Raw genomic sequence first — 26,503 nt, forward strand, 5'->3', positions numbered from 1 at the left:
GCGCTATAGACTATACACTGAAAGGCAAGTACAATATTTATATTCCAGGTGATTTATTTTAGGATTTTCTGGTAAAAATGAGACATTTCAGTAACACTGAGCTGTGACCCTTGTGTATTTTTATGTCTGAGTTTGTAAGCAAGGAGTTTTGAAGTGAGGTGAAACTGGGGGGGTGTGCTACAAGAGAAAGCAGACTCCTGAGAGGGGGATAGTTGAGAACGGCTGGCTCCACCCTGCCTTGACCAGCGCAGCCTGGGGAGGGAGCGCTGAGCTGCACCAGGCAGCCGGAGAACGACACCTCTGTCTGCCTCCCCCCCGGCTCTGACAGCCCGTCTGCCCCGGCCTGCCCCCATCTCCCGCGGGCGGCCCCGGCTCTGCGTGGCCCCGCCCGGCTCAGGAAGCGGCGGCCGCGCCGAGCGGGCTCCCAGCGCCAGCCAGGCGCAGCGAAGGCGCTGGGCTGCAGCCGGCTCCCGGAGCGCGTCCCGAGCCGCGCATGGCGCCGCCGGAGGAGACCCGAGCGCGGCTGGCTCGGGCCGGCCAGTCCCAGCTGCTGCGCTTCTGGGCCGAGCTGGCGCCGGCCGAGCGCGCCTCGCTGCTGGCGGCCCTGGCGCTGCTGCCGGCGGAGGAGCTGGGCGCGCACTGCCGGCGGGCGGCGGAGGCTGGCGCCGCGGAGCGGGAGCCCCCGGAGCGCTCGGGCCGCAGGATGGAGCCGGTCCCGGCCGAGTTCCTGGGCAGCGTCAGCCGCAGCGAGCCGGCCACGCTGGCACGATGGGAAGCGGAAGGTGGGTGAGCGAGCGGGGCCCCGGGGCCACAGTCCCGCTTTGCAGGGGCCGGTTCGCCTCGGACCCCCTCCCCGGGGCCCTGCTTCTTACCTAGGGCCGGGTTAACTTTGTGTGAGCCCCCTGGGGAATGAAGGGGCCGGGGCAAGAGCACAGGGCGGATTTGGTTTAAATCACTAGTCCGGAAGACTCGATTTAATCGTGGCTTTCTATATAAAAGTGCAGCCTTGGTGGTGGTTATAAGCTTAATCCATATTCTTCACAACTCAGGGGTAGATGTAGGTTTCGTTGTTAGAAGGTACACATTAGGCACTTTTAAAGTGATTTATTTTGAAAACTTTTCAGGTTCGTTTTACAGCTGTATCAGAAAGTGAATGATTGTTTGGTTATTTCGTTTACCAAAGATAATTGAAGCAGATATTTATGAAGTCACTGGGAGGTGAACTGTTGCCAATTCAACAGGTTAATTATTAATATTTGGAGGATTTTCTTGCCAGGCTCTATTAGGAGGAGAACATCACCAGACAGACATTTACATTGTTTTAGTAAACGAAAACAACAACATTAAGTATTCGGGATTTTTTTCTTTAACAGCAAACATATAATATTTTAACAAAAAAGCATATGTCCTCGCTTCTCACATTTATCTCCAGACTTCTTCTCCTGGTCCAGCTCTATTCCACCCCCAACCATCTTCTGTTCATTGAACTTTTTGAAACTTTTCACTTTTAGACAGAGATAAGGGATTGACTGTGTGTACACAAATTTGCAGAGGGACAATAGGGGTGAGGTCTTATTTCTCACTTCTATTTAAATAAATAAATATAAACATATTTGCTGTTAGCAGACATTATCTCTGGAGACACAAATCCACAGTTTGAGAACTGCAAAACTAAGCATCTCTGATGGTCTCTTCTAGACTGAGCACTGAGTCCCATTGGGTAAATAGATTATTTAGGTTAATCTTTCTATACAGAAGCCCCTGGAGCCCCATAAGATTGGGTCTCTAATCCATGAACTATTGGAACCCATTTTCAAAACTTTTCCTAAACATCACATGAATATATTGTCTCATACTGTAGAATTAGAATTTATAATCCCTGTTCTATGATGAGATATCTTTGAGCTATAATGTATCTTCATTAAAACTATCTGTAGATACTTTTTGAGGAAAAAACCTATTTTATCAAAAAAATCCAATTTAAATAAAAAAAATCATTTTAAAAAAAAAATCATTGATTTTTATCCCCCCTGACAGGGGGGCATGGTGGGGGGGAGGACTGGTCCCCAGCTGGAACGAGGCAGGGGCCAGGGGCAAAAGCACAGCGGGCCGGGAGCTAGGGTTGGTTGCTGGAGCAAGGGAGGGGCTGGGGTAAACTGCAAGCACAGCAGGGCTGGGGAGGGGGTAAACAGGATCCCCTCGCCCACACAGAGCAGGTACCTACCTTCTCCCTGGTTCTAGCCCATTCTCTTAGTCTCTCTCTGCACTGAGCTGCCCCTCCTCCAGTGTGACAAAGTGGGGATGTTCTTAATGTTTTCTCTGAATACTGTGTGGGTGCCTCAGTTTCCCCTATGCATTTCTTAAGTATCTCAGTGGTGGGATAAGGGGGTGTGATTGTTGCAGAGCCCTAGGCAGGTGTGATGCTGTCTGCACAGAGAATGGCTGACACCCTGTCTCCTGGCAACGGATGGCCTGGGCCCCGCCCCTGCAAGGTGCCAGCTGAAGGTGTTGGAGAACAAAGAGGTCCTTTTTAAAAGTGAGGGGGCTAAGCCTTAAGGGGAGGGGGAAGCAAGTGGTGGTGGGCTAGGGAGTGGAGAGGAGCTAGTGGGCAGGGCCATGTCTGCTGTACTGCCCAGGTAGGTTGGAGACTGTGGGGATCAGTCGACACAGTATCCCCAGCCCAGGTGATGTGACAGCCAGTGGTGGATTTAGGGTTAGTGGGGCCCCCCGGCCCTGTGCTCAGCTTCATTTTTGGGGCCCCTCCTGGGGCCCAGCCAAGAAAAAGAACATTCTCTCTTATCTCCCCCCGCCCCCGCTTTTCATTCTTTTTTCTTCCTCCTCCTCCTATAAGTAATAGCAAGTAAATGAAAATAAAGTGAGGCACCTTGATTGTTCTTGTAGTCTAGCTTATTTTTCCACAGAACACTTGAAAATCACTGGGGGTCTCGGCGGACCACTTAATGATCTTTCCAAATAGTGTTTGTACCATTAGCTAACGATTTAAAGTGCTTTGGATAACAGCGCTTTGTAAAAAAAAAATGTAAAAAAAGTTGGGGTGCGGGGTCTGGCCAGGGCTTAGGGTGTGGAATCGGGTTCAGGGCTGGGGGTGCAGGGTCTGGGAGGGAGTTAGGGTGCAGGAGCGGGCTGGGGATGGAGGTGTGGGGTCTGGCCAGGAGTTAGGATGCAGGAGGGGGCTCAGGGTTGGGGCAGGAGGTTGGGATGTGGAGCGCTTACCTGGGGCAGCTCCTGTTTGGTGGGAGGGGTGCAGGTGGGAATGTGTGTGTGTGTGTGCAGGAGCTCCTGTTTGGTGCGAGGGGTGGGGGTGTGGATGGGGGGGTGCAGGAATCAGGGCTGAGGTCGTGGGGGCGTGTGAGGAGAGTGCAGGAGTCAGGGCTGGGGATGTGGGCTGGGGTTGTGGGGGTGCTCCCAGCCCCCTGCCCTGAGCGGCTCACAGCAGGGGGCTGGAGGGGGTATGCCCCAATTCCATCCCCTTCCCCAAGGCCCTGCCCCCACCTCATCTCCGCCTCCTCCACCGAGTGGGTGAGCGTGTTGAGGCCCCACTCCTCCCCCTCCCTCACGCCGGCAAACAGCTGTTCAGCGGCTGGGGAGGGGCGGGAACACAGCACGTTCAGGGGAAGAGGTGGGGGAGGGAGGAGCTTGGCTGCTGGTGGAGCCTGCCCTGCAGCAGGAGCCAGAGCGGTGGGCAGGGGGCAGAGAAGAGTGGGCCGGGCCAGGGCCCCTTTGCAGCGTGGGCCTGGCGTCATGGCAAACCCGGTACTGGTCTTACCCATTCCCCTAGGCTCAGCCGCATACCCAGAGCTCTGCTACTTCTTACCCTGCTGGGGCCGATGCTGCTGGACTTGGGTCCTTCCTTCCCCTCCCTCTGGGCCTGGTTACTCCTCTGAATCCCGCTGGGTTTTATGCACAGGGGCCCAGTCACTGACACCCCCCACCCCTTTTGCAGAGGGGAAGGTGAAATCTCTCCCTAACAGAAGGTGGGCATCATTAGGAAAGGGTAGAAAATAAGACAGAAAATATATTGCTTCTATATAAATCCATGGTACGTCCGCATCTTGAATAGTGCGTGCAGACGTGGTCGCCCCACCTTTAAAAAAAAAAAAAAAGTACAGAAAAAGGCAACAAAAATGATGAGGGGGATGGAACAGCTGCCGTATGAGGAGAGATTAATAAGACTGGGACTTTTCAGCTTGGAAAAGAGACGATTAAGGGGGGATATGATTGAGGTCTGTAAAATCATGACTGGTGTGGAGAACATAAATAAGGAGGTGTTATTTACTCCTTCTCGTAACACAAGAACTAGGGGTCACCAACATGGGGGTCAGCTTTATATAATTTTTGGTGGTGCCCAGAATGGGTCTAAGCATAGGACAGACCGGGGCACCCGCCCTGGGCCCTGTGCTTTGGGGGACCCCATGCTTCAGGGGGACATGGGGTCCCGGACGGGGTTCTGGAGTCCCAAGCTGGCAGGGAAAATGGGCTCAGGGGTAAACTCAGCACGTCCGGTGACAGTCCCAAGGGGGTCTCTGTGACTGAACCTTCACACCCAGCCCCAGCCCGCCTTGCTCCCCCCTGCCCTGCCGGCTCCCGGCGTCACTCGGGGGAGGGGAAAGAGGAAGGGCAGGGGCTTGGGGGAAGAGATGGAACGGGGTGGGGAGGGGACGGAGCAGCGGCGGGCTGGGGCCAGGTTGCTCCCTGCTGCTGGTGCCAGGCCCCCTGCTTGCCCCCCAGGCCGCCCTGGACCCCACATCCCCCTGAAGCACTGGGCCCCCCAATTCACGGTAGGGCCAAACATTGGTGGAGCTGGGCCCACGTTCTTAAATATTGGTGGCACATGGGCACCACGGGCCCATACAGCTCTGGATTCTGCTTTCAGTGGGGAGCCGATCCAAAGAACAGGACCTGCGCCTACTGAGGTCAATGGCAAAACTTCCAATGAATTCAAGGGGAGCAGGATAAAGCCCTGTGCTGCTTCAGTACCCTTAGAATGCAGCCATCCGATTCAGAGAAGATCAGGGCTGGAGGGGACCTCAGGAGGTATCTAGTCCAACCCCCTGCTCAAAGCAAGACCAACCCCAACTAAATCATCCCAGCCAGGGCTTTGTCAAGCTGACCTTAAAAACCTCTAAGGAAGGAGATTCCACCTCCTCCCTAGGGAACCCATTCCAGTGCTTCACCGCCCTCCTAGTGAAATAGTGTTTCCTAATATCCAGCCTAACCCTCCCACACTACAACTTGAGACCATTACTCCTTGTTCTGTCATCTGCCACCACTAAGAACAGCCGAGCTCCATCCTCTTTGGAACCGCCCCCCCTTCAGGTAGTTGAAGGCTGCTATCCAATCCCCCCTCACTCTTCTCTTCTGCAGACTAAACAGACTCAGTTCCCTCAGCCTCTCCTCATAAGTCATGTGCTCCAGCCCCATAATCATTTTCGTTGCCCTCTGCTGTACTCTCTCAATTTGTCCACATTCCTTCTGTAGTGTGGGGCCCCAAAACTGGACACAGTACTCCAGATGAGGCCTCACCAGTGCCGAATAGAGGGAAATAATCACATCCCTCGGTCTGCTGGCAATGCTCCTACTAATACAGCCCAATATGCTGTTAGCCTTGGCAACGAGGGCACACTGCTGACCCATATCCAGCTTCTCGTCCACTGTCCATTCTGCGTCAACAACACTATTTTGCTGCATTTCTAGGAGAGGAGTGATGAATACCTTGGTTGTTGTTTATGGGTATTACTGTAGTGCCTGGGAGCCCTCATCATGAAGCAGGACCCCATTGTGCCAGGCGCTGTACAGACCCAGAACAAGATGGTCTCTGCCCCCAAGGAGCTGACAGTCTGAGTATAAGACAAGAGATGGATAAGATGGGGGCGCATAAGGAGACAATATTGATAAATGACGGAAGGAATTTGTGAATGCAAAATGTAAATACTTGAGCTGGAATTGAACCAGCTGCTGGGGCTAAATGTGCTGCTTCTGTGCTTGGAGGTGTTATCTTAGGAACCTTCTTGCATAGAATAATCCTGCCTGCGTGTGCGAATGTGCAGCTCAATTTTGCTAAAGGTTTAGATTAGCTGATTAGTCCAAGGCAGTATGGGAGCAGGGGTGGAACGCTCCAGATGCAGCTCTTTGCCTCCTCAAATGCTCACTGAACTGACCTAGTTTGATGCTAGCTCCCGAGTGAAAGGAGATATGCTGTTCCTTTAGTTACTCTTCTCACTCTGGTATTGGTAAGCTAGACCCATGCAGCAAGCTGGGCCGCCATATGTGCCAGACACTCGCTCGCATCAAAAAGAGAGTAATCGCTGCCAGAGGAAAACCATGTCGAGAGCCAGTTAGATGTGCACAGGGAGTTTTCTACCTTTATTTGATAAATATACGTCCATTTTATTTAACGTCCCTGTTAGGCTATATCTGCGAGAGTTTCTTACACTGTTGTTTTATGGCATTAGTTCAGTCATTGCTCGGACATCCCTTTAGCGTTTTGGCACTGACATTTGCAGCCCATCTTAGCCTTGCATTGAGGCTCCAAGCCTGAGTCCATCTGCCATTGTTTTTTAATTTGTTTGCAGATAATTAGGCTGACAAATCCAGCCAAGTTCTTAAACACAAGGGTGCTAACAGACGGTGTGGCAAATGTTAGTGACTAAGGGCGCTCTCTGCTCGCTTACCATGCACCATTTGTTTGTCTTGCTGTAATCAAGCCTTATGCTTTATCTTGTTCTCTCCAGAAGAGTGATAGGCAAAACTCAATGAACTGGCCAGCCTAGGGCCTTTGGCTTTCTGATCATCGCTGCACCAGCATTGCAAGGCCTTGTCCACCCGCACAAATTGTGGTGCTTTAACTGTACTGATATAATTAAGTGGTACACACATACCCATCCCCCAGTGTGGGTGTAGCTATTCTGGTATAAAGGTACTTATACCAGTATAGTTTATTCCTGTAAGGGAAGGGAGAAAAATTGTATTGTGGTAAGGCATCTTTATATGGGTATAACTGCATCCACACAAGGGCTTGTAGCAATTAATTATTTTGGTTAACTACCAAAATAGTTAAATTGGTACAAAAACTGAGTGTAGACCAGGCCTAAGAGTCTACCTCCAATTTCTGGGAATGATCTCCCTTCCCCCACAGACTCTGTTTTCAGTGCTGACCTCTTTGTCCAATTTTAAGCCATCACACCACCCCACGTGGCCACACAGGAGTCCGTGATGGTTGCCTGCAGTTGAACCTGGTCAGCTTGCTTCTAGAACTGTGCTTAGCAGAGTCCAGTGTTGATTGTCCAGTGTTGATTGTCATGAAATGGCTCATGACCATGAGTGCCTGCCTCGGGACAGACAGTCAAAAGCAGGGCGGACACCCCAAACTGGTGGTGTGTTTTGTAATTAGATTTCACCACGCCAGTATCAAATGTGAACTCCTGGATCACTAAAACAGTGTTAGCATGCAGGCACAGGCAGTCTCTAGTCTATCTTGCCACCCCGACAAATTGGACTCAGTGATACACGGTCACTTATACCAAAAATCGCAAATATTCCAAGTTACTCCCAGTCCCAAGAGACCAGTCACTCACCCAGGTAGAGCCGTATTCTAGATCTCCCACCAAAGACGTTGCTGGCAGCCAATTTCATAGAAAACTAACTATAGGTTTATTAGCTAAGAAAAAGAAATGAGAGTTATTGAGAGGTTAAAGCAGGTAAAATGTATGTACAGGTGAGTCACAGTCTATAATCCCAAAGGCTGGCAGAGATGTAATAAATTACTGGTTTCCCAAAGATTTTTTCAGGGTACCCAGATTGTCTCTGCTTTGCATCCGATACCCACCTCTGTAAGAGTCCAAACAGTCCAGAGATACAGGATCTTTCCCTGAATCCGTGCTTATAGCTTCTTCTCACAGAAAACATGCTGACAGGGTCACCATCCAGGTGGGCTCTTTCTTTGATTGGTGGCCAGAGAGGAGTCTGAGATTTCTGGTCATCACACACAATGATCATTTGCCTTCAAATGTGCACAGATTAGCACTTTTCTGCTAAAGTTCTTCATCTGCGTCACACAAGTTGTCTTTCTCATTTGATAGGTTATTTAATTACAGAGGTATACGAAATGTAAGTGTTTGCCATTACATTAGAACAGGATACAGGTAAGTGAGATCAATGCATGTAGCATCCTTCATGAAGTTTAAACACCAAGTACATTCTATGCAATTAATAACCACTTTAATCTACACTAATACACAAGTGAATTGGCCTGGGGCTTTGGCATGAGCTGGCACCTGCTCTGCCAGCATCACAGTGGCCCCACAGTATTTCAAGAGTTTTGCCAGCAATTAAAGCTGGTCAGCTTGTATCTAGAGTTTTGCACTAGTCAGTATCACATCCCTTCCTTTCTGAGAGGGACATAAAAAATAGAAGTAAAAGAGAGTCCAGTTCTAGAGGAGGTTAGTGGAGAATGAGCACATGCATGGTTCTCGTGCACTCAGAGCTAAAAATCCCCAAAGCAGGAACCTTATTTACATAGCTCATCTGTTCTTTCAGTTGGATCTAGCCTTCGATTTGCTGAGCTTAGCCTTGCGTGCTGTTGTACAGAGCACAGCTAGCAATATCTCAGCACGCAATGGGCGGATGGGAGACGCGCGTGTGAAAGACAGAGGGCAGGCCAGCTGAGAGCGGAATAAGCACCTTTCATTTTTAGACCTGAGCATTTCTTTGCATTTATGTCGGGCTCTGTCAGCATCAATGAATTCTTATACACCCACCTCCGCTCAGGTTGGAAACTCCTTTTTACACATTGGCAAACTGAGGCACTTGCCCAGTGAAAGTCAAGTGAGGATAAATAACCACTGGAATAACTTACCAAGGGTTGTGGTGGATTCTCCATCACTGGCAATTTTTAAACCAAGATGGGCCCTTTTCCTAAAAGATAAGCTGTAGTTCAAACCGGAATTAATTCAGCAAAATCCTGTGACCTGTGTTCCCCAGACTGTATGAGCACCATGTCCCTTCCAGCCTCGAAATCTGGGACAGTGGTTCACTGTGGCTCAGTGGAAGTGGGGGAGAGAACCGCTCAGAGAGCGGCCTCGAAGGAAGAAGCTGAGAGAAGATGAAAGTGGGTAGCAGTAAGGAGGGATCTGTAAGAGGGGGAGCAAATGCATTTGGGGGCCTGCTGAGCATTGTAAAAAGGCCCCATCATTCCCATTTTCTGCTCCAGTGGGAAAATGGGCTTTCTTAACTTCAGGACTGTCCCATTCGGAGTTTAACTTCGTGTAAACGCTCAACGTGATTGGACCTTCTTATGGGTTGTTGTAAAGTTTTTGCTTAATTACGGTCTGGAAAAGTGATCTGTGTGCCGAGATGTGTCTTCTCACCCTTGGGGTGGTGTCCCTTTAAGTGCAGTGTGCTGAACAGTGGCACCATGGTATGCAATTACAGTGTTGTGTAATTAGCTCTCTTAAGTGCTATTGTTTTGGCATTACCAGCTATTTTGGAAGTGATAATATCCCCCCTCTGCCTGAATATATCACCATGGTGGAGCTGAGCCTTCTAACCATGGACAAAGAACTGGCATTAAACAAACGACTGATGCCGGCAGCAAACTCATAGCCAATGGGTCTTTCATGTACAGTAACACCACTGACATCAGCGAGGGGTTTTGTCCATTGCTTTTACTGTTGGAAGCTGAATCTTTGTGTTGTGAGATAATGGCAAGACAGCCACAGGCCTTTTCCCTCTGATCACGAATTTGGAGAGCGGGTTGCTTTTCTTCGGGTTTAAAAGTGGTCAGGAAAAAAATGGCTACTTATTCAGTGTGTCTGTTCGCTTGTTACTCTTTGTAACTTTGCAGAGCTGACAGGACACAGCAATACCCTGGGCTTTACCCCTTTCTCCTGCAGATTTCAGTGTTGGCCACAAGGGGGCACCTTGCATTTGATTCTGATTGGGTGTTGCCCATTTGTGGTAACTTGCAGATGGTACCCCGGGAAGAAAAGCGCTTTACCACACTTGTACAAATGTCAGCACTAACTAGAGGTTCATGCTTTAAGATCAGGAGGTCAAAGGTTCAGTCCATGTTGGCGACCCACCTAGAGGTGTGGTGTTACACGTAACCTTTGAGAACTTGCTTAACTTCTCTGTGCCTCAATATCCTGAGCTAAAAGTGGGAAGCATGGTCCATCCCTATCACATGGAGATGGTGAAGCTGAATTCTTGTCTGTACAGCACTGTGCTCCTGTGCACTGTGCCCGGAGCACTCGTTCTTTTTGTTTGCTGATCTGTCCATTTCCTTCCCCTTGTTTTCTCTCATGGGGCTTCTGTCCCAAGCAGGTTTCCGCCAGATCTCACAGAGCAAAGTGGCGGTGCTGCTCCTGGCTGGAGGGCAAGGGACCCGCCTGGGCGTGGCCTATCCCAAGGGGATGTACAGAGTGGGGCTGCCCAGTGGTAAGACCCTGTATCAGATCCAGGCAGAAAGAATCCGCAAACTGGAGCAGCTTGCTGGCAGGAAATACAACACGACATGTACCATCCCATGGTAGGTAGCATGACATTGAGTATACGTGGTACAGCAGGGACAGAACGCCATTTGGGCATCCATCACCTGAGAAACACGAGGCCAGAGCACTTGAAATCTGAGAAAGGTGGATCCTTCAGCCAGTGAGATTGGGGTCTCTGGGAACTAACTATGGGCGAGAATCCTGCTTAACAACGCTTGTAACTTGCTGAAGTTAAGTTTTAGTCTGTAGAAAGCGTGTTTGGCCTGTCACCTTTCGTATCTCTTTCACTCCTACTAGAAATCACTTGCTCCTCTGACTGTTGTTAGTACTAAACTTCATTCTTGTTTTATCACAAAACCATCTCAGCCCTGTTTTAGTGAAGTGCAAGTCTTCAGCTAACCAGCTCATTGTGCCCTCTCCTTTCGGAAGTAGCAAACTTCTGTGAGTGTCCGGTGAGAGGAACTGACCGCGCAGGAGGACATATCTGGGGAACTCTGGAATTGGGGTTCACTGATTGTTACCGCAAGGCCAGTTTGAACTGGCAGAGTCCTGGAGGGTTGCTGGCAAGACAGACACACTGCTGTGTTGGGCAGGAGACATGGAGCTTCGCAGCAGCAAAGCTCGCTCTGGCTGAAGCTGAGTGGCAATACGGTAGCTCCCAGTTTGGGATGACCCGAGCAAGTCGTTGCACAAACGTGAAAAGAGCAGCCCTAAATAGGACACTGCCAAGGATGGGAGTCTTGAAATGCCACCTACTTTAAAGGTGGTTTATTTACAACTAGACTCGTGATCCCATGACTGCCACTGGCTTATTTCCTTTTCCAAAACCTCAAGGTTTCAAAACAGTCTAAAAGTGCAACATGCAAAAAGATAATTGTGTTGGTGGGTGGGTGGGGGAGGGAAAGAGAGAGAGCACTGACTGTGCAATTCTTGGAACAAGTTGTTTCTAGCTGTTGGTCCTTAAAATAAAATCAGGGTTCTTGTCAATGTCACCTCCCTGCCTGATTACAGGCAAAGCAGAGGCACAAAAACATCCCTGAGCTGTAATCCAGATGCTGCTTGTAAATAGTTGCCTAAACACCATGGTGCTGTAGGTTGCTCTGCTGTAGAGCTAATGCCATATTAGTGGAAGTATATCTCGCACTGCATGTATCTGACCGGATCTGTGAGCGCTTGCGGCTCCAGCACCTCTGGAAATCAGGCCTGTTATTTTTAGAATGTCAAATCTAAGTTGATGACATTTGGCGTTTGCCTGGTGCTCCGTTCATTATGAATCAGATAGTTGGAAAATGCAGCAGACCAAACCCGGAGGCCAGTTTATTGTGCAGGCAGGGAGAAGTAAGCCCCATGTACACATGGATGTTGGGCTGACCAGTGCTGGGGTGGCTGGTCTGCTGTGCAGGAAGGAGACTCCCTGTAGGCCTATAGTAATGGGAGTTGCAGAGCTGTTCAGGGGGGAACTCAGGAAAATGAGCACTCAGCATCCTTGTCTTGAGGAAGAAAAGAAAATTAAAGGGAGGGGAAGATAATGGAGGGGGAGGAGAAAGCAGTCGAGAGAGGAATAAAGAAACTGGGTTGTGGGAACCCACACACAGCTGTGAGGTTGGAAAATATGGCTGTATTTCTCTGGCAGAAAAGAGGCACTGGAAAGCTTTGATTCAAGCTACTGAAAATTCATCACTGGCCCATAAGACCTGGCACAGATCAAAACCCACTTTGAACCCTTCTTCCTCCCTTTTATGATGTCTGTTTGATAAGGCAAAGAGGTTTTTTTTGGTCCCTTACCTCGGTTGCTAACTGCCCCTCTAACGCACAGGAGTCCAACTCGTTTTTGGACAGGGGCATGTTTAACTATGGTCAAAGTATAAATTCAGGCCTGTACTATTCCTTGTAGAGATCCTATAGAATTGACCAGAAATGGAACCTCTCTGTAGAAGTTTAAGATCAGTAACAGAGAGATCATTCTTTATGAAATGCTGCAGGTTATTTAAAGTCCCTATAGATTACATCTTTATTAAGTTTGGTCTGTAGCAGGGGTGGCCAACCTGTAGCTCTGGAGCCAAATGCGGCTCTTTAGAAGTTAATATGCGGCTCCTTGTATAGGCACCGACTCCAGGGTTGAAGCTACAGGCGCCAACTTTCCAATGTGCCAGGGGGTGCTCACTGCTCAGCCCCTGGCTCTGCCCCCACTCCACCCCTTCCCACCCCCTCCCCTGAGCCTGCCGTGCCCTCGCTCCTCCCCCACCCCCAGCCTCCTGCATGCCTCGAAACAGCTGATCAGCGCCTCCCCCTCCTTCCCTGCACCTCCTGATCGGTGGGGCTGCTGGTGGGTGGGAGGTGCTGGGTAGGGGAGAGCTGATGAGGGGGGAGCTGCTGATGTATTACTGTGGCTCTTTGGCAATGTACATTGGTAAATTCTGGCTCCTTCTCAGGCTCAGGTTGGCCACCCCGGGTCTATAGGGTTTTTCTGTAAGGGTATGTCTTGCTCTGTGTGTGTATTAACTGCATTTCATCCTGACTGTTCAGCTTCTGTTCTCCCGTAGGTACATCATGACAAGCGAGTTTACACTGGGGCCAACAGAGACGTTCTTCGTAGAACACGATTACTTTAACCTGGATAAGACCAATGTGATCATGTTTGAGCAGAGGATGCTGCCAGCTGTAACGTTCGATGGGAAAGCCATCTTGGAACAGAAGGGGAAAGTTGCCATGGCACCAGGTACCCTGCAGTTAGCGCGTGATAGTCACAGGAGGGGAGCGTGTGTTGAAATTCAGCCCCTCTCTTGGGCACACAGGGGACTCCCTGCTGCCAAGTATATTAATGCTCCTGATTTGCTTGGCCCCGGGGGTTCAGATAAATGCCTGTGGTAAACGTTCATTGAATGGCAAAGAGCGTGAAGATCTCGCTGCGCTGGGTGTTCGCCCACATCGCAGAACCTTTAGCCCAGTCTGGGAATATTGACCGGACTGGAAGAGTAGGGGCTGGGCAAGGCAGGGCTGAGGCGCCCTGGCAGAGCTGTATGTGTGTGGGATGAGAATGGAGGAGGGGGCAGGATTATAATAACAAGTGCTGCATGCCAGGACTGAAGTCCATCAGCAGAACTGCTTACTGGCTGCTGGGCCACCCCCCGCCTATGCTGTGCTGGGCTCTAATCAGTGCTATCGATTCGGCTGCAAACCCCAGAGAGAAATGCTGCCAGGCTGGGGAGTGATCACGTGGCTGGGATTCCCTCCAGAGGAAGTAGGGACACATCTCTCTTTTCTAGCAAAGGAAAAGTCCGGCAAAGTCTAACTATCACCTTAAACAGTGGCCTCCTGCGCCCAGCTTGTGCGTGATTAAAAGCAGCAGCAAATCCGGGGAAGTGATGTGCCAAGCCTGTATTGCTGCAGGGGTATCTCCTCCAATGCCGAGTGTAGCGCTGGCTTCCCTCGGAGGTCTTTGGAGTGTTGTGAGGATGATCCACTTTATGTGTATGTTGCGAAAGTGTTCACGGTGCCTCGTACAAAAAACAACAGTTAAAGGGAAAATCCGACTGTTCTTTAATATTGCTGTAAAAAGGCAGCAGGCCAAAACCACACCGAATTTTTTTTTAAATCTGTATTTTAACTGTGGCTGAGTCTGAAGCTTTGGAAGACAAGGAGTGTGTCTGTCATTTCTCCACCTCTGTTTAATTCTTCTGTGGCACCTGCCCTCCAAAGGTCTCAACGCACTTTACAAATGTCAGTGAACAAAGCTCCGAAACCCCTCTTGTAGCATAGGTCAGCGTCACTATCCCTATTTTACAGATGGGGAAACTGAGGCACTATAGTGAACTGATTTGCCCAAGGTCACACAGTTTGTCCGGGGCAAAGCCAGAAGTAAAATGCATCTGAGCTGACTCCCAGTCCTGTGCTTTAATCACTAGAGAAACCCTCCTTGTTATAGATTGTTCAGGGCATGTGGAGTCTGCATTCAGTCAATGCGTGGTTTGAGTGGCTGGACGTTAAGGAAATGGGGCCCCCTCTTTCTTTTGCATTCCAGATGGCAACGGAGGCTTATATCGTGCTCTGGTGGACAACAAGATCTTGGATGACATGGAGCGGCGCGGTATCCAGTATATCCATGTGTACTGTGTGGACAATATCCTCGTCAAAATGGCCGATCCCGTCTTCATCGGCTTCTGCGTGTCTAAAGGGGCAGACTGCGGTGCTAAGGTGAGGTGATGCTGACGTTGGACCGCTCCCCCAGCGTGCCTGTTCGTGTGTGTCAAGGCTCTGGGGTGTGTGTCACAGCTCAGCGGCGTTCAGGTGACACCTGTCCATGCAGCTTCCATCTTGATCCCACCGGGAGAGCTGCACCAGTGGTGAATCTTGCATCCAGTTTGTACCATTGTAGGTGCTAATATAAAGCCCTGTGCCCGTGGCAATCAGGTTCAGATTATTTTATGGGCTTCATCAAATTGCACAAGAAATTACAAACTGAAATTGTTTTTTTTCTAACCCCCTGCTCTTCCTTCAGAGACCAGGGGCTTGTGTACACTGGGGTGGCTTTTACAAAGACACCAGACTAGGTGCTCCCTTAGTGGGGAATTAGATGGAGCAGAGCTAGCATGTTTTTGTGACAATGCAGCAGCAGGCCCTTGACACTTATTGAAAGAGATTTGTGTAGCATGCAATTAAAAGTGTTAAAGATCTTAAAGAAAGTGACTAGAAATATTTTGCATTTCATGTTGGGTCAAATGAAAGGCCTTTGGTAGGAAAAATGTGCCTGAGAATACTCTGTTCTTGCTGAACATTGCATTTTCTTCTAAATGCTTTGGCTTATTAACTGGTTGAATACTGTCATAAATAAGCCAGATTCATGAGGGCAAAATGCACCACCAATGCTGCCCGGTGCACATGGCAGTGTCCCCTTTGTTGTGCTGCTGTGGCATCTGAAGATCAGCGTTTTGCAGAACCTCACTGCGAGTTTTCTCACTAGCACCCAACAATGCCAATGGAATCCCTGCCTCCTGGCTGCTCCCCATATCCTCTGTCTTGTGGCTGCAGGTGGTGGAGAAGGCCTATCCCACAGAGCCTGTCGGGGTAGTGTGCCGTGTGGACGGGGTCTATCAGGTGGTGGAATACAGCGAGATCAGCCTAGAGACCGCACAGATGCGGAGTCCTGATGGGCGGCTGGTGTACAGTGCCGGCAATATCTGCAATCACTTCTTCACGCTTGGCTTCCTCGAGACAGTGGCACAGTAAGTTCCACTGCACCTGCCAGGTCGCTTTTCGGACTGAAAATATCCGTGACAGAAACTATCCTGCCTGCTGTGGTTTCTAGGCTTCTGTTATGGGATAATCTCCCCCCAGCCCCGTGCTGCAGAAGGGTGCATCCTCTGAAGTCCCCAGCATTTTCTTTTACTCACAGGTTGCACGCACTGGTGTAACCAAATCACCTTAGTTACAACAGTGCAAAAGCTCAGTTAGGTCAATCTTGTAATTACCGAATTATGTTAAATGGGGTAATTGCAGCTTAAACCTGGTCAAGTGCACTTATCTTAGGGATTTGCTCTGGTGTAACTGAATCAGTTCCAGATCAAGTCAGTGACACCGGTGCAAGTTTTCTAGTATAGCCAAGCCCTGAGTCTGTCTCTGACTCTGCTCTGGTTGAGGTTTCCGCCCATTGTTCGGAAGCCAGCACAAGTGGGGCTGCTCTACCCTACTGCTCTTCAGCTTGAGCTGTGATCTCATTTGCCATAGCAGCTCTGGCAGGGATGCGCTGCAGAGTCCCCGGTGAGGGGAGCCAGAGCTCTGCTGTGCTCGGCTGCAGTGTAGGCTGATTAAAGAGCCGCTCTGAAGGAGTCCGGTCATGTCAGTCATCTTTGACGGGAAGGATTTTAATCCTGGTGCTGGGGGAAAGGGGTGAGGGCTGTGGGCTCATACATGGATGAAGAATCTCTCTTAGTAAGATGCGGGGGAACAAACCTTCATCATTAGAGCATGGGAACCTTGGCTTCCAGGCGCATTGCTATAGGGGGTTGGAGCTGTTGTTTGCAATGCCCAGGAGAGAGGTAATTCAGAGAAAGCAGCTGTCAGTCAGCTTTGAACCATTTCCTACCCACTGAGTACGATCCAGCAATGGGAGTTAATTCTAATGATCTTGTGTTTCGTTGGCTGGCTGTGTTCTCTCTGCTTCCAGAGAACTCCACCCCACCACTCTCTAGCAGGACAAGTTTCTTCACACCATGTACAGTTCAGTCCAGCTCTTATTTAAACTTGGTGGCCGGTTGGTTTTATTTCCCCCTCTCTCTGCTGATTGTTGTTGCGAATTTGTGCTCTCTGATTGCATGTCAGATCTGGGCATTCCTGTAGCCTGGAGTTCCTGAACCTAAGCAGAATAACTGCCTGATTAGTTTCATATCAGGCCCTGAGCAGAGAGCCTTTGCTTGTTGATGGAATCACTGTGGTTACTTCAGCTTCTTAAGAAAGTGACTCTACCTGGGCCGACAGGGAATAGGCATGTTTGGGGCTAGACAGGGAGGGAGAGAGCCGCACCGCCCAGCAGTGACCTCTGGCAGATTAAGGAGTCGCACCCATGGGTTCCAATGGTTGCATCATAAAGTTAAGGGACGGGGGAAAATTACTGGGCTCTGGCAAGAGTGAGTGTTGCCCTAGAGTTGGGGAGAGAGGTGTCCAAGGAACCCCTGGGTGCCCCAAAGGGTGATGTTGGCGATTCACTAAGGGGCACTTTTCTCTTGGCCCAGCACAGTGCTGGGGACACTACGCTGCCAGAGGGCCCCTCTCCTTGGGTGAGATGCAACACTGAGGTGGTTTAATAGGTGGAGACAAATCCAATGAGCTTTATTTAGTTTCTGTTCGGTCTGGAGTCGGGCAGACCTTTTATGGAGTTCAGCGGTAGGTTTGTCTGAGTAAGGGGCTTTGGCTTTGGCCTGGGATCACTAAAGAGCCGGTGGAATTAAGGTTCCTGGTCAAATTCCAGCTCTGGCAGTTCCTTTTTTTAAAAACTCTTCCAGCAGTTTCAATTGAACACAGAATTCTTCTTCGCTTCCTGCCCTACGTGCGTTGTGTGGCTGGTGGCACAGAATGGCTGCCACGTTTCCCCACAGAGGTGGCTGCATTTCTGTGGTCAGTGAAGTGATCTGTAGGCACAATTTATTTATCTGTTTGTAAAGAGCTTTGGAATGAATGGCACTGAGTAGTCTCGAGGTCCGGCTAATAGTAGTAATAAGAGCTCTGCTTCTGAGACCTGAGATTTCCCCTGCCTGTGTTTTGGGTATGAAGTAAATGAACCTGGTTCTCCTCCTCTTTCACCCTGGCAGGAAATTTGAGCCCCAGCTGAAGCAGCATGTCGCCATTAAGAAGGTGCCCTACGTCGACGAGGAGGGAAATCTGGTAAAGCCGCTAAAGCCAAATGGGATAAAGCTGGAGAAGTTTGTGTTTGATGTGTTCCAGTTCTCTAAGTTAGTGGCAGACGTCAATCTTTTCCTTCTCCGTATTCTCTTTGACTGTGGGTTGCAGCAGGCCTTTATGGGTAGTGTGGACTTTGAAATGGGCATTGGGGAGGCTGGCGAAAAGACTGCTGCATCTGCTGGGGTCCCCCGATACTGCGATGGCCCAGGCACTACCAGCTTCATATTTCACGTGCCCTGTTGGGCGCGCTGTGTTCTGGAGTGCATAGCCCCAGCACCTGTGAACCCTGCTTTGAATGTCTGCAGATGAATGACTGCCCGCTCCACTGGTTGGTATCTGGTGGCGTGGGCCTTTGCCCATACGTGAAACAAGGAAATTCCTTGCAGGGCCTACATTTGCTAAATTCTCAGCCATGAGGTTGTAAGCCCCCAGAAGTCAGGCCATCTAGAATTGCAGTCCCTATGGCAACTGTGACTCTGTTACTAAGCCCAGGTGTTCAACTAGCACCATATACAGCTATACCACATGTTACTTAAGGATTGTACGGCCAAGTTACAATTGCTGTTGGAACAATAAATGTTGCCTGTCTTCTTAACACATGTACAAAATCAGTCTTAATGTAGCATTAATCTGGGGGGAAAGGGAGTTGTTCTTAATAGCTCAAGGATCTATCATCATTCTTATTCTAAACTGTTTTCCTGGGTCTAGAATTCAGCATTAAGTCATAGAATATCAGGGTTGGAAGGGACCTCAGAGGGTCATCTACTCTAACCCCCTGCTCAAAGCAGGACCAATCCCCAGACAGATTTTTACCCTAGTTCCCTAAATGGTCCCCTCAAGGATTGAACTCACAACCCTGGGTTCAGCAGGCTAATGCTCAAGCCACTGAGCTATCTATCTCTGGCATTTCTGAGAGTCACTCCAGGTTGAAATATAAATACAGAGGCACCTCAGCCTGAGTGTGGTGGCTTCTTGTTTTTAGATTTTTAAATCAATTTCTATTAAAGGGATTTAATTTAGGATTGAGCTCGCCGAAGTATGATCCAGCTGTTTGCGCTGTACAGCTGCTTGCACAGTCCTTGGAAATCTTGTGGTTTTTGGGAGGGTTATTTTTTAATAAACAAGTATCCCTGAAGGGGCTGCTGACACAAACAAGCCCGTGTGCACTGCCTAGCCCTACTGAGCAACTCGACAAAAATAAACCAGTGTACCACGATGGCAAAACAATTCTGCTACAAAAACAGATTTGAGTTTCAAGCTTTGAAAGGGCTAATTATAAGCAATGGTTTTTAACTGTGGCAGAATACATTGACAGATGCCTTCGACATTTGAAATGCAAAAATATGCAGGTGTTGCTTTGGGGAGATGCTGTTCACATTTCCCATTATTGAAACACAGCTCTTTGTAGGATATGTCTACACAGCCCACGGCAGCGAGCCTCCCAGCCTGGCTCAATAGACTCAGCTAGCAGGGCATGGGCTAGACAGCTCACGCTGGAGCTCGGACTCTGAATCCTAGGGCAGCGGTGGGCTTTAGTGCCCAACCTCCAGCCTGAGACACAACGTCAAAGCGCTGTCTACACAGCTGCTCTTAGAGCACTAGCATGATCCCCGACCCGGGCTGGGAGGTTCCTTCCACAGCTGTGTAGACACACACTTAATATTCTGCTTGACCGTATTGTGCCCGTGGCTTGTTCGTAACCAGGACTAGCGTTGCTGACCCCAGCCCCCGCCTAAGGAAAGAAACTAATTTACTATGACAGGTTCTTGGTTTAGAAAAGCCGGGCTCGCAGTTCAGCTGGACCTGTTTGTTCGTAACAGATTTTCATGTGCAGCGTAGCAGGGCTTACCCAGCCTAGCTTCCGGCCTTACGGCTGCCTCTCAGTTCCCCCTGCTTGTAACCCACTCTGGGCTCACGATCCTTTGTCACCCTTCTAGCTGGGGCTTCCCAGCCAGCCGGCTGCTGCACCCTGAAGGTGTCTCTCCCCCCAGGCCTTCTGCCTGGGGGCTCTGTAGAATTGTCACAACAAACTTCCTGTCCAGACTGCCCTTACGTTCCCCTTTACTCCTGTACTCCCATCCCACGACCCTTGTATTCACTCACTCTCCGCCTGGGGACGGGGGCTAAGCCTGGCTTCGTTCGGCTGGGGCAATGCTACATCAGTGCTCCCTAGGGTAAGCCCCCACCCTGTGAAATCGGTACGTGTCTGTACCATCAAGAGAGGACAAATATTAAGCTTTTTCTCTCTTTCCTGACCCCTCCTCTTCTCTGATAGGAATTTTGTTGCATTTGAAGTTTTGCGGGAAGAGGAGTTCTCCCCGCTAAAAAATGCGGACACAGCCGACACAGACACTCCGACCACAGCGCGGCGGTCCCTCCTTTCTCAGCATTACCGCTGGGCTCTGAAGGCTGGAGCCAGATTCCTGGATGAAAATGGCAGCAGGATACCAGAGAAACTCAAGTGAGCTCCTCTGTGACATGTTCTGTTGTTTCCCCCTCAGGTGCTACCAAATCTGGGCTCGTTTGTGGCATTTTACGCTGTTGCATAGAATTTGTTACTTCCTGGGGTAGAATTTTCAGCAGTGGTTGCTGTGGTTCTTGTTCTTCACCAGGCCTTTTGTTAACATGCTGCTGGAGATCAGTACTGATAACTGCCCCTGCTGCATTAGTGATCAGCGTGTAAGGCTAAGATTTAGTCACAGGTATTTTAAGTAAAAGTCGTGGACAGGTCATGGGCAGTAAACAAAAATTCACTGCCTGTGACCTGTCTGACTTTTACTCTAAACACCCCTGACTACATCTTAGCTGCACCAGCCCTGCTGCACTGCGGGGGGAGGCGCTGCACTGGGAGAGGCGCCCTGGGGCACCACTGCACTCGGGGCGGGACAAACAGCGGCTGGTGCGGCTGCCCCTGGGGCCACTCCAGCAGCGACGGGGTGGCTGGCTGCTGGGTGGCTCCAGAAGTGGCCGGTGTGGCTGGCCCCGACAGCTGCGGAATTTCACAGAGGTCGTGGAAAGTCACAGAATCCGTGACTTCCGAGACCACCGTAACAAGCACGCAGCCTTAATCATGGGAGGTGGAATGTGTTCTGGCTGCAGGTCACAGGGCAGCCAGTGTACGGATCCCCTTAAGGGGTCGAGACACCCATAGGCATAAACTCTGGCAGAAGCATCTGCTGACGGAACATCCACCGAGGGCTGAGGTTGCAGCAGTGTAGGGTAGCCACAACCGGAGTTATGCCAAGGTTGTGTAGGGGCCCATGCATCCACAAATGTCAGGGATGCTGTGTGGAAAGGGGGCGTGGCCAAGGCAGTCAAGGAGAGTACTGAGTCAATAGTTCACCTCCACACACCCATGGAGCTCTGGCAGGATTTAAAGCTGACCCTTGGGATAGAAATCCCGGCACAGAGAACGTTAGCGGCAATACTGCCTTTCTTGCAGTCATTCTTCTCTTGGCATTAAGGGCTTAGCCAGCACCACTGAGGTGTAAGTTACCCGAGCTGCACCAGCTGTTCTGAACAGGGCCCCCAATACTTCTCATTGTATAGCAGTGTTCTTGTTCTGTTGGGTACTAACATCTGCTTGTCAGCTACTATATAACAATCCCCATTTCAGATGCTTCCTTTCTCACACTTAATTCACACAAACTTTACCATCATCTCATAGTCCAGTAAACCCAGAACTTGAAGCTGTTAACATTAATTGAAAAGCACATCATCAAAATCTGCGCGCATTTGTTTCTTTTGATTTGAAGTAGCTAGGAAACATTAACTCCTCCTATTTACCCATAATCCAGGTTCACACTGTCACGGGACCTGGGCTTAATCTCTGAATGTAAACTATCTCTTGCCCTTTTGGTAGCCTGTTCTGTTCGGTGAGCTCTCTCAAGGATGCTGTCATTGGACAGACATATAAAGAGAGAGATTAATCCTGTGTTTCATTCTTTAGTTTATCAGGAACTGAAGATCCTCCTGCTGTGTGTGAGATTTCTCCATTAGTGTCTTATTTTGGAGAGGTGAGTATAATTGTCTCTGCAGATGTTTTTAACGTGTGTGTGTGTGTTTCCTGTTGAAAAAACAGGTTTCTTCACCTTGCAGTTGCTTGGAAATAGGGTAATGGTTAGACCAAGCAGCCTGAGCTTCAGGACCTTTTGCCTCTCGTTTCTGGCTGTGCCACCGACTAACTGCATAGCATTGGTTGAATCCCTTAATCTCCATGTGTCTCAGTTTTACCCATCTATAAAGTGAGATTTGTAATACCTCCCTCCCTTGGGGCTGTGAGACTTTGTCAAGATTTATAAAGGCTTTGAGTTCCTCTGACTAAAAGCTTTCTGGACGTGCAAAATATGATGATTAATAAATTCATCGGGCCAAATCCTCAGATGGGGTAATTCTGCACACCAATTTACATCAGATGAGTATCTCTTCCATAGTGAGCAAGTAATACTTAGCAACAACACTGCTTGGTGTACGCTTTGCCTTTCTGAGAGACAGGATTTCAGAAGAAATCTGTGGAGTCTTGCTCCTGAAACTGATAGTCTTTGTAGGACAACTTTTTTTTCTTTTGGGGGCGGGAGATCCTCTCTTCCCCTCACTACTTACAAAATCATGTAGGAGAGACTTTCTTTCTGTGTTTCTAGCCAGGGCATGGTGTGGAAGGAAGGGGAAGCAGCCTAGAATGATATAGCAGCGTGAAGGAGGCAGGCCATGCAGCATACAGCTTTATCTGGGATAGGTAGGATAGGAAATAGCCCCACAAGAGCTACTGATGGGACCCAGAGAGCAGCGTGGTGAAATAGACTTTTCGCAGGCCTGGTCTATACTAAGAAGATAGGCTGAGCCAGCTGCATTGCTGAGGGTTGCGAAAAATCCACCCTGCTAGTGACTTAGCTATGCCAACCTAGCTCCTGGTGTAGACAGTGCAAGGTCGACAGAATTCCTCCATCGACCTAGCTACCTCCTCTCGGAGAGGTGGATTACCTACACCGCTGGGAGAAGCCCTCCTGTCAGCATAGGTAGTGGCTACCCTGTGGCGTTTAGGGGTAGACCAGCTCCTAGAGGGTTTTTGTGAGCACTTAGGTCTTGTCTTAAGGGGGGAAAAAAGTGTGTTCTTAATTCAAGTTAGGTCACGCAGGACAACTAATTTAAGGCAAAATCCTAGTGAAGACAGAGCAGTTTGTAGTTTTACCCCATGTTCACAGGTTGCGGTAAAGGCAGATGCGTCTATGCTGCTGTGGCAACACTGTAATGTTTTTAGTGCACTAGTTCACTCAGAGCTATCATATGTGTGTCATCTGCCCCAGCTGAGAATTACTTGGCTCAGCTGCTGTGTAGACACAGCTAAAGACTATGAGGGAGCCTAGGGTTAAACTCTTCCTTCTAACACATGTTAACTACAAACTGCCTTGTCTTCACTAGGATTTTGCCTGGAGTTAGTTACCATGCGTTAAGAACACACCTTCATTCCTCGTGGAGGTCTGTTGCAAGGGGGTTGAGCTGTGCCATTCCCACTGACTTTACTGGGCACTTGGTGGCTAAGCCCCTTTGCACCTCTGTGGAAACACAGGGTTCAGCTTTGTAGCATATTGCAGGGGAAGCTGGGGCTGCTTGTTTGTACTTGTTTCTTTAGACAGAAAATCTTTAGCCTCCTGGGCTGTGAGTCACCCTTCCCCAGTACTAAATGCACTAAAAATAACAACGTTAACCAAGTCTGATGTGTTTACAACCTAATTGCATGTTGTTTTCCTATATTTTCAGGGTCTGGAGGCACACATGAAGAGCAAAGACTTCTTTTCGCCCTTTATACTTGATGAAAGCAAAACAGAAATGCTAGAAGATGCTTGAATGAAGGAAAAATAAAAATCTGGCCATCAGCTCTATGCTGGGAACAGACACTGCTAAACCGCTGGCTTTGTTATTAATGATTGAGATAATTGATTGGGTAGCAATTAAGCTGACAAATATATACACATACTCTAATTCTGTTTGCTAACTTTGAAGGCAGCATCTTTACCTCAGCATACTTGTAGGTTCAGGTATGAATGAAGTTAGATTTGTGCTCTTAGTTACTAAACAGATTTTATTTGTGCATTTGAGCCTTTTCCTTTTATTTTAGAAGAGTCATTGGGACCAAATCCATCTGCTTTGCAGTTTAACGGGTCTAATTCTCCTCTCACTACTTCTTATTTCCACTGACATTATTGGAAGTTGTGTGTGAATATGAAGATTAATCTGACGCCCAATTCTGTAAAGGGCTGATCACGCTCAAGTCCCATTCCACCTAGCAGAATTGGGCCCTTTCTCCTGAATATCTGGTGGTGGTTGTTTTTTACCTAATCCTGCAAAGATCCCAATTCTGCAACCATGGCTGACGAACGGTGCTCACTCAAGGAGCCCAGATGCACAGAATTGGGGCTGCTTACTTCATTGGGGCTCTTGGTGTGAAGAAGTGTTCCTTAGCAAAGGGGTTGCAGAATTGGGAATAAAAGGTTTGCATGTCCAGGAGTCACCTCACCAACAAAATATGAAGGAGAGATGCAGGATAGAGGGATTCTACCTGGCACCGTGCTACATTTTAAGGTTGTGATCTAGTCTTTAAAAAATCAGTATAAAAATGTTTTTACAACATCCTTCCACTTCTTTTGGCCTGAGGTGAACTTTTTTCCATTTTGCTTTATAGCATCTCTCTAATGTTTGGACTTTATCTAAGTGCCTTAAAACAATGATTGGAACAAATCCAGGTGGTAGAGAAAACTGTTAAATCCAAAGAGCCTGTTGTAAAACTACGCAAATCTCTAGATGAGTTGATGTACACCCTAGAAGACCTCTGCGTACCCCCACGGGTACACATACCCCTGGCTGAGAACCACTGCCATAGAGCATCTGTACACCACTGATAGTAAGTTGGTTCCCGCTGCAGATGTGGCTGAGTGAACTGCCTGTTTAAGAGGTGCACTTGTGGTAACAGAGGTCATCTATTTAAACAGTGCAGATGTTTTTCTAAAAGCTGAATATTTTTATGACCTGTAGTAAATAAATTAATAATTGTATTTGGTAGGAAAAGGTTTAATCAAATCTCATGTTTCAGGGTTTAAACTAATACATAAGGTCATATCTTACTGCATTGTACAATTGAGTATACATGCATTTCATTTATTTTTTGTTTAATTTTAAATCCGAAGGTCAGGGCAACTATCAGAGGCAGGGTATTGAACTTGGGCTAATGTGTTGAAGCAAATTCTCATGTAGCTTTGAATTTTGTAAATGATTGAATGAACTACTACTACTACTGCTTGAGGGCACAGAAGACCAAAACACCTCTTTAAACCATTTCTGTTTGTTAGCTAAGTGGGGGGAGGGATAGCTCAGTGGTTTGCACATTGGCCTGCTAAACTCAGGGTTGTGAGTTCAATCTCTGAGGGGGCCACATAGGGATCCAGGGCAAAAATCTGCCTGGGGATTGGTCTGCTTTGAGCAGGGGGTTGGACTAGATGACCTTCTGAGGTCCTTTCCAACCCTGAGCTTCTGTGATTCTATTTATTCCCAGTATAAACTATATCAGCAATAATATGCCTTCACAACCTAGTGGAAGGGTGTGTCCAGTACTCCTGCCTCCCTTGAAGTGTTGTATTACTCCAATTGTCATAACTTCCTTCTTAAAGTTCTCTCTAAATAATGTTTAGTGAAAAGTGCAAGGTTGAGAACCTGGGTTATTAATTAACAGAGCATGGGTAGCAAACTGCATCTCAATCCTGACCTAGAAGAGCCACCTGTAAGGATGAGGTGGAAGTGCCTTCTCCTTGGACGCTGCACTCTTCGACGCTGTTGTGCTTTGTGATGTGGAATACCAATCCACTGAGATCACCAAAGTCATTTCATAGTTATAAAAATATACTGAGTCTATTGACCAAATACTGCATTTGCAGATGTAGTTCTACAGCTATCTTCACGGTCAGAAACTTTGTCACCTAGAGTCCTTTCCTCCCGCCCCCAATAACAGCCATTTTATAAAGCTAAAGAAAGCAATTGGGGAATATATTTAATTTGGATTCTGATATTTCAGCTGCCCCAACCAGGAAATTGCTGAACCTGTTATTAAACATAAACCTTTTTATAAACTAAAAGTTAGAGTGAATTTTTAAAACTCCTGCCTCTGAACTGTACCCAGAATTTTGGTGAAATATAAAAATAGCCTGTAGAGTGATTTGTAATTTATGCACTGGCGCATAATTTCTTAAGAAAGAATCTAAATTTAGTCTGCCACATTTGCATGTATGAGTTGTATCTGCACATATGAGTTGCAAATGGCCGTTTGCACATGCAGATCACTAATTGCATCCCTAATTACTTCATTAGCATGTGTATCTGGTTCCTTAAAGATTGATTGTAAATTTGGCACTTGCCTTTGAGAGTTCAGTCTATAATCTAAATTGCAGGATTTTCCTGAGGTAATTCTGCTTCAGTCAAGTTACTGAATGATAGCTGAAGAGAAATCACACAATATCTCTGTGACTGATGCTTGTTGTCAGGCACAGGTTTATCTTAAACTACACTGTGCTCAAAAGACACTTTTTTCCTGCAGAGTGCCTCTGCCAAATGAG

At 48.5% G+C, this 26,503-nt stretch overlaps 1 protein-coding gene across 1 annotated transcript; it reads left to right on the plus strand.

Moving 5' to 3' along the window:
* The first annotated feature begins 344 nt into the window (after positions 1-344).
* UAP1L1 (UDP-N-acetylglucosamine pyrophosphorylase 1 like 1) lies at positions 345-26,503 on the plus strand. Its single transcript, XM_039506773.1, has 9 exons — positions 345-782; positions 10,342-10,546; positions 13,052-13,227; positions 14,530-14,702; positions 15,537-15,730; positions 17,813-17,953; positions 20,179-20,364; positions 21,853-21,919; positions 23,661-26,503. The coding sequence occupies exons 1-9, from the start codon at positions 494-496 to the stop codon at positions 23,745-23,747; spliced, it is 1,518 nt and encodes a 505-aa protein (XP_039362707.1). The 5' UTR covers positions 345-493; the 3' UTR covers positions 23,748-26,503.

Source organism: Mauremys reevesii, linkage group 19 (genome assembly GCF_016161935.1).
Source record: "Mauremys reevesii isolate NIE-2019 linkage group 19, ASM1616193v1, whole genome shotgun sequence".
NCBI lineage: Eukaryota > Metazoa > Chordata > Testudines > Geoemydidae > Mauremys > Mauremys reevesii.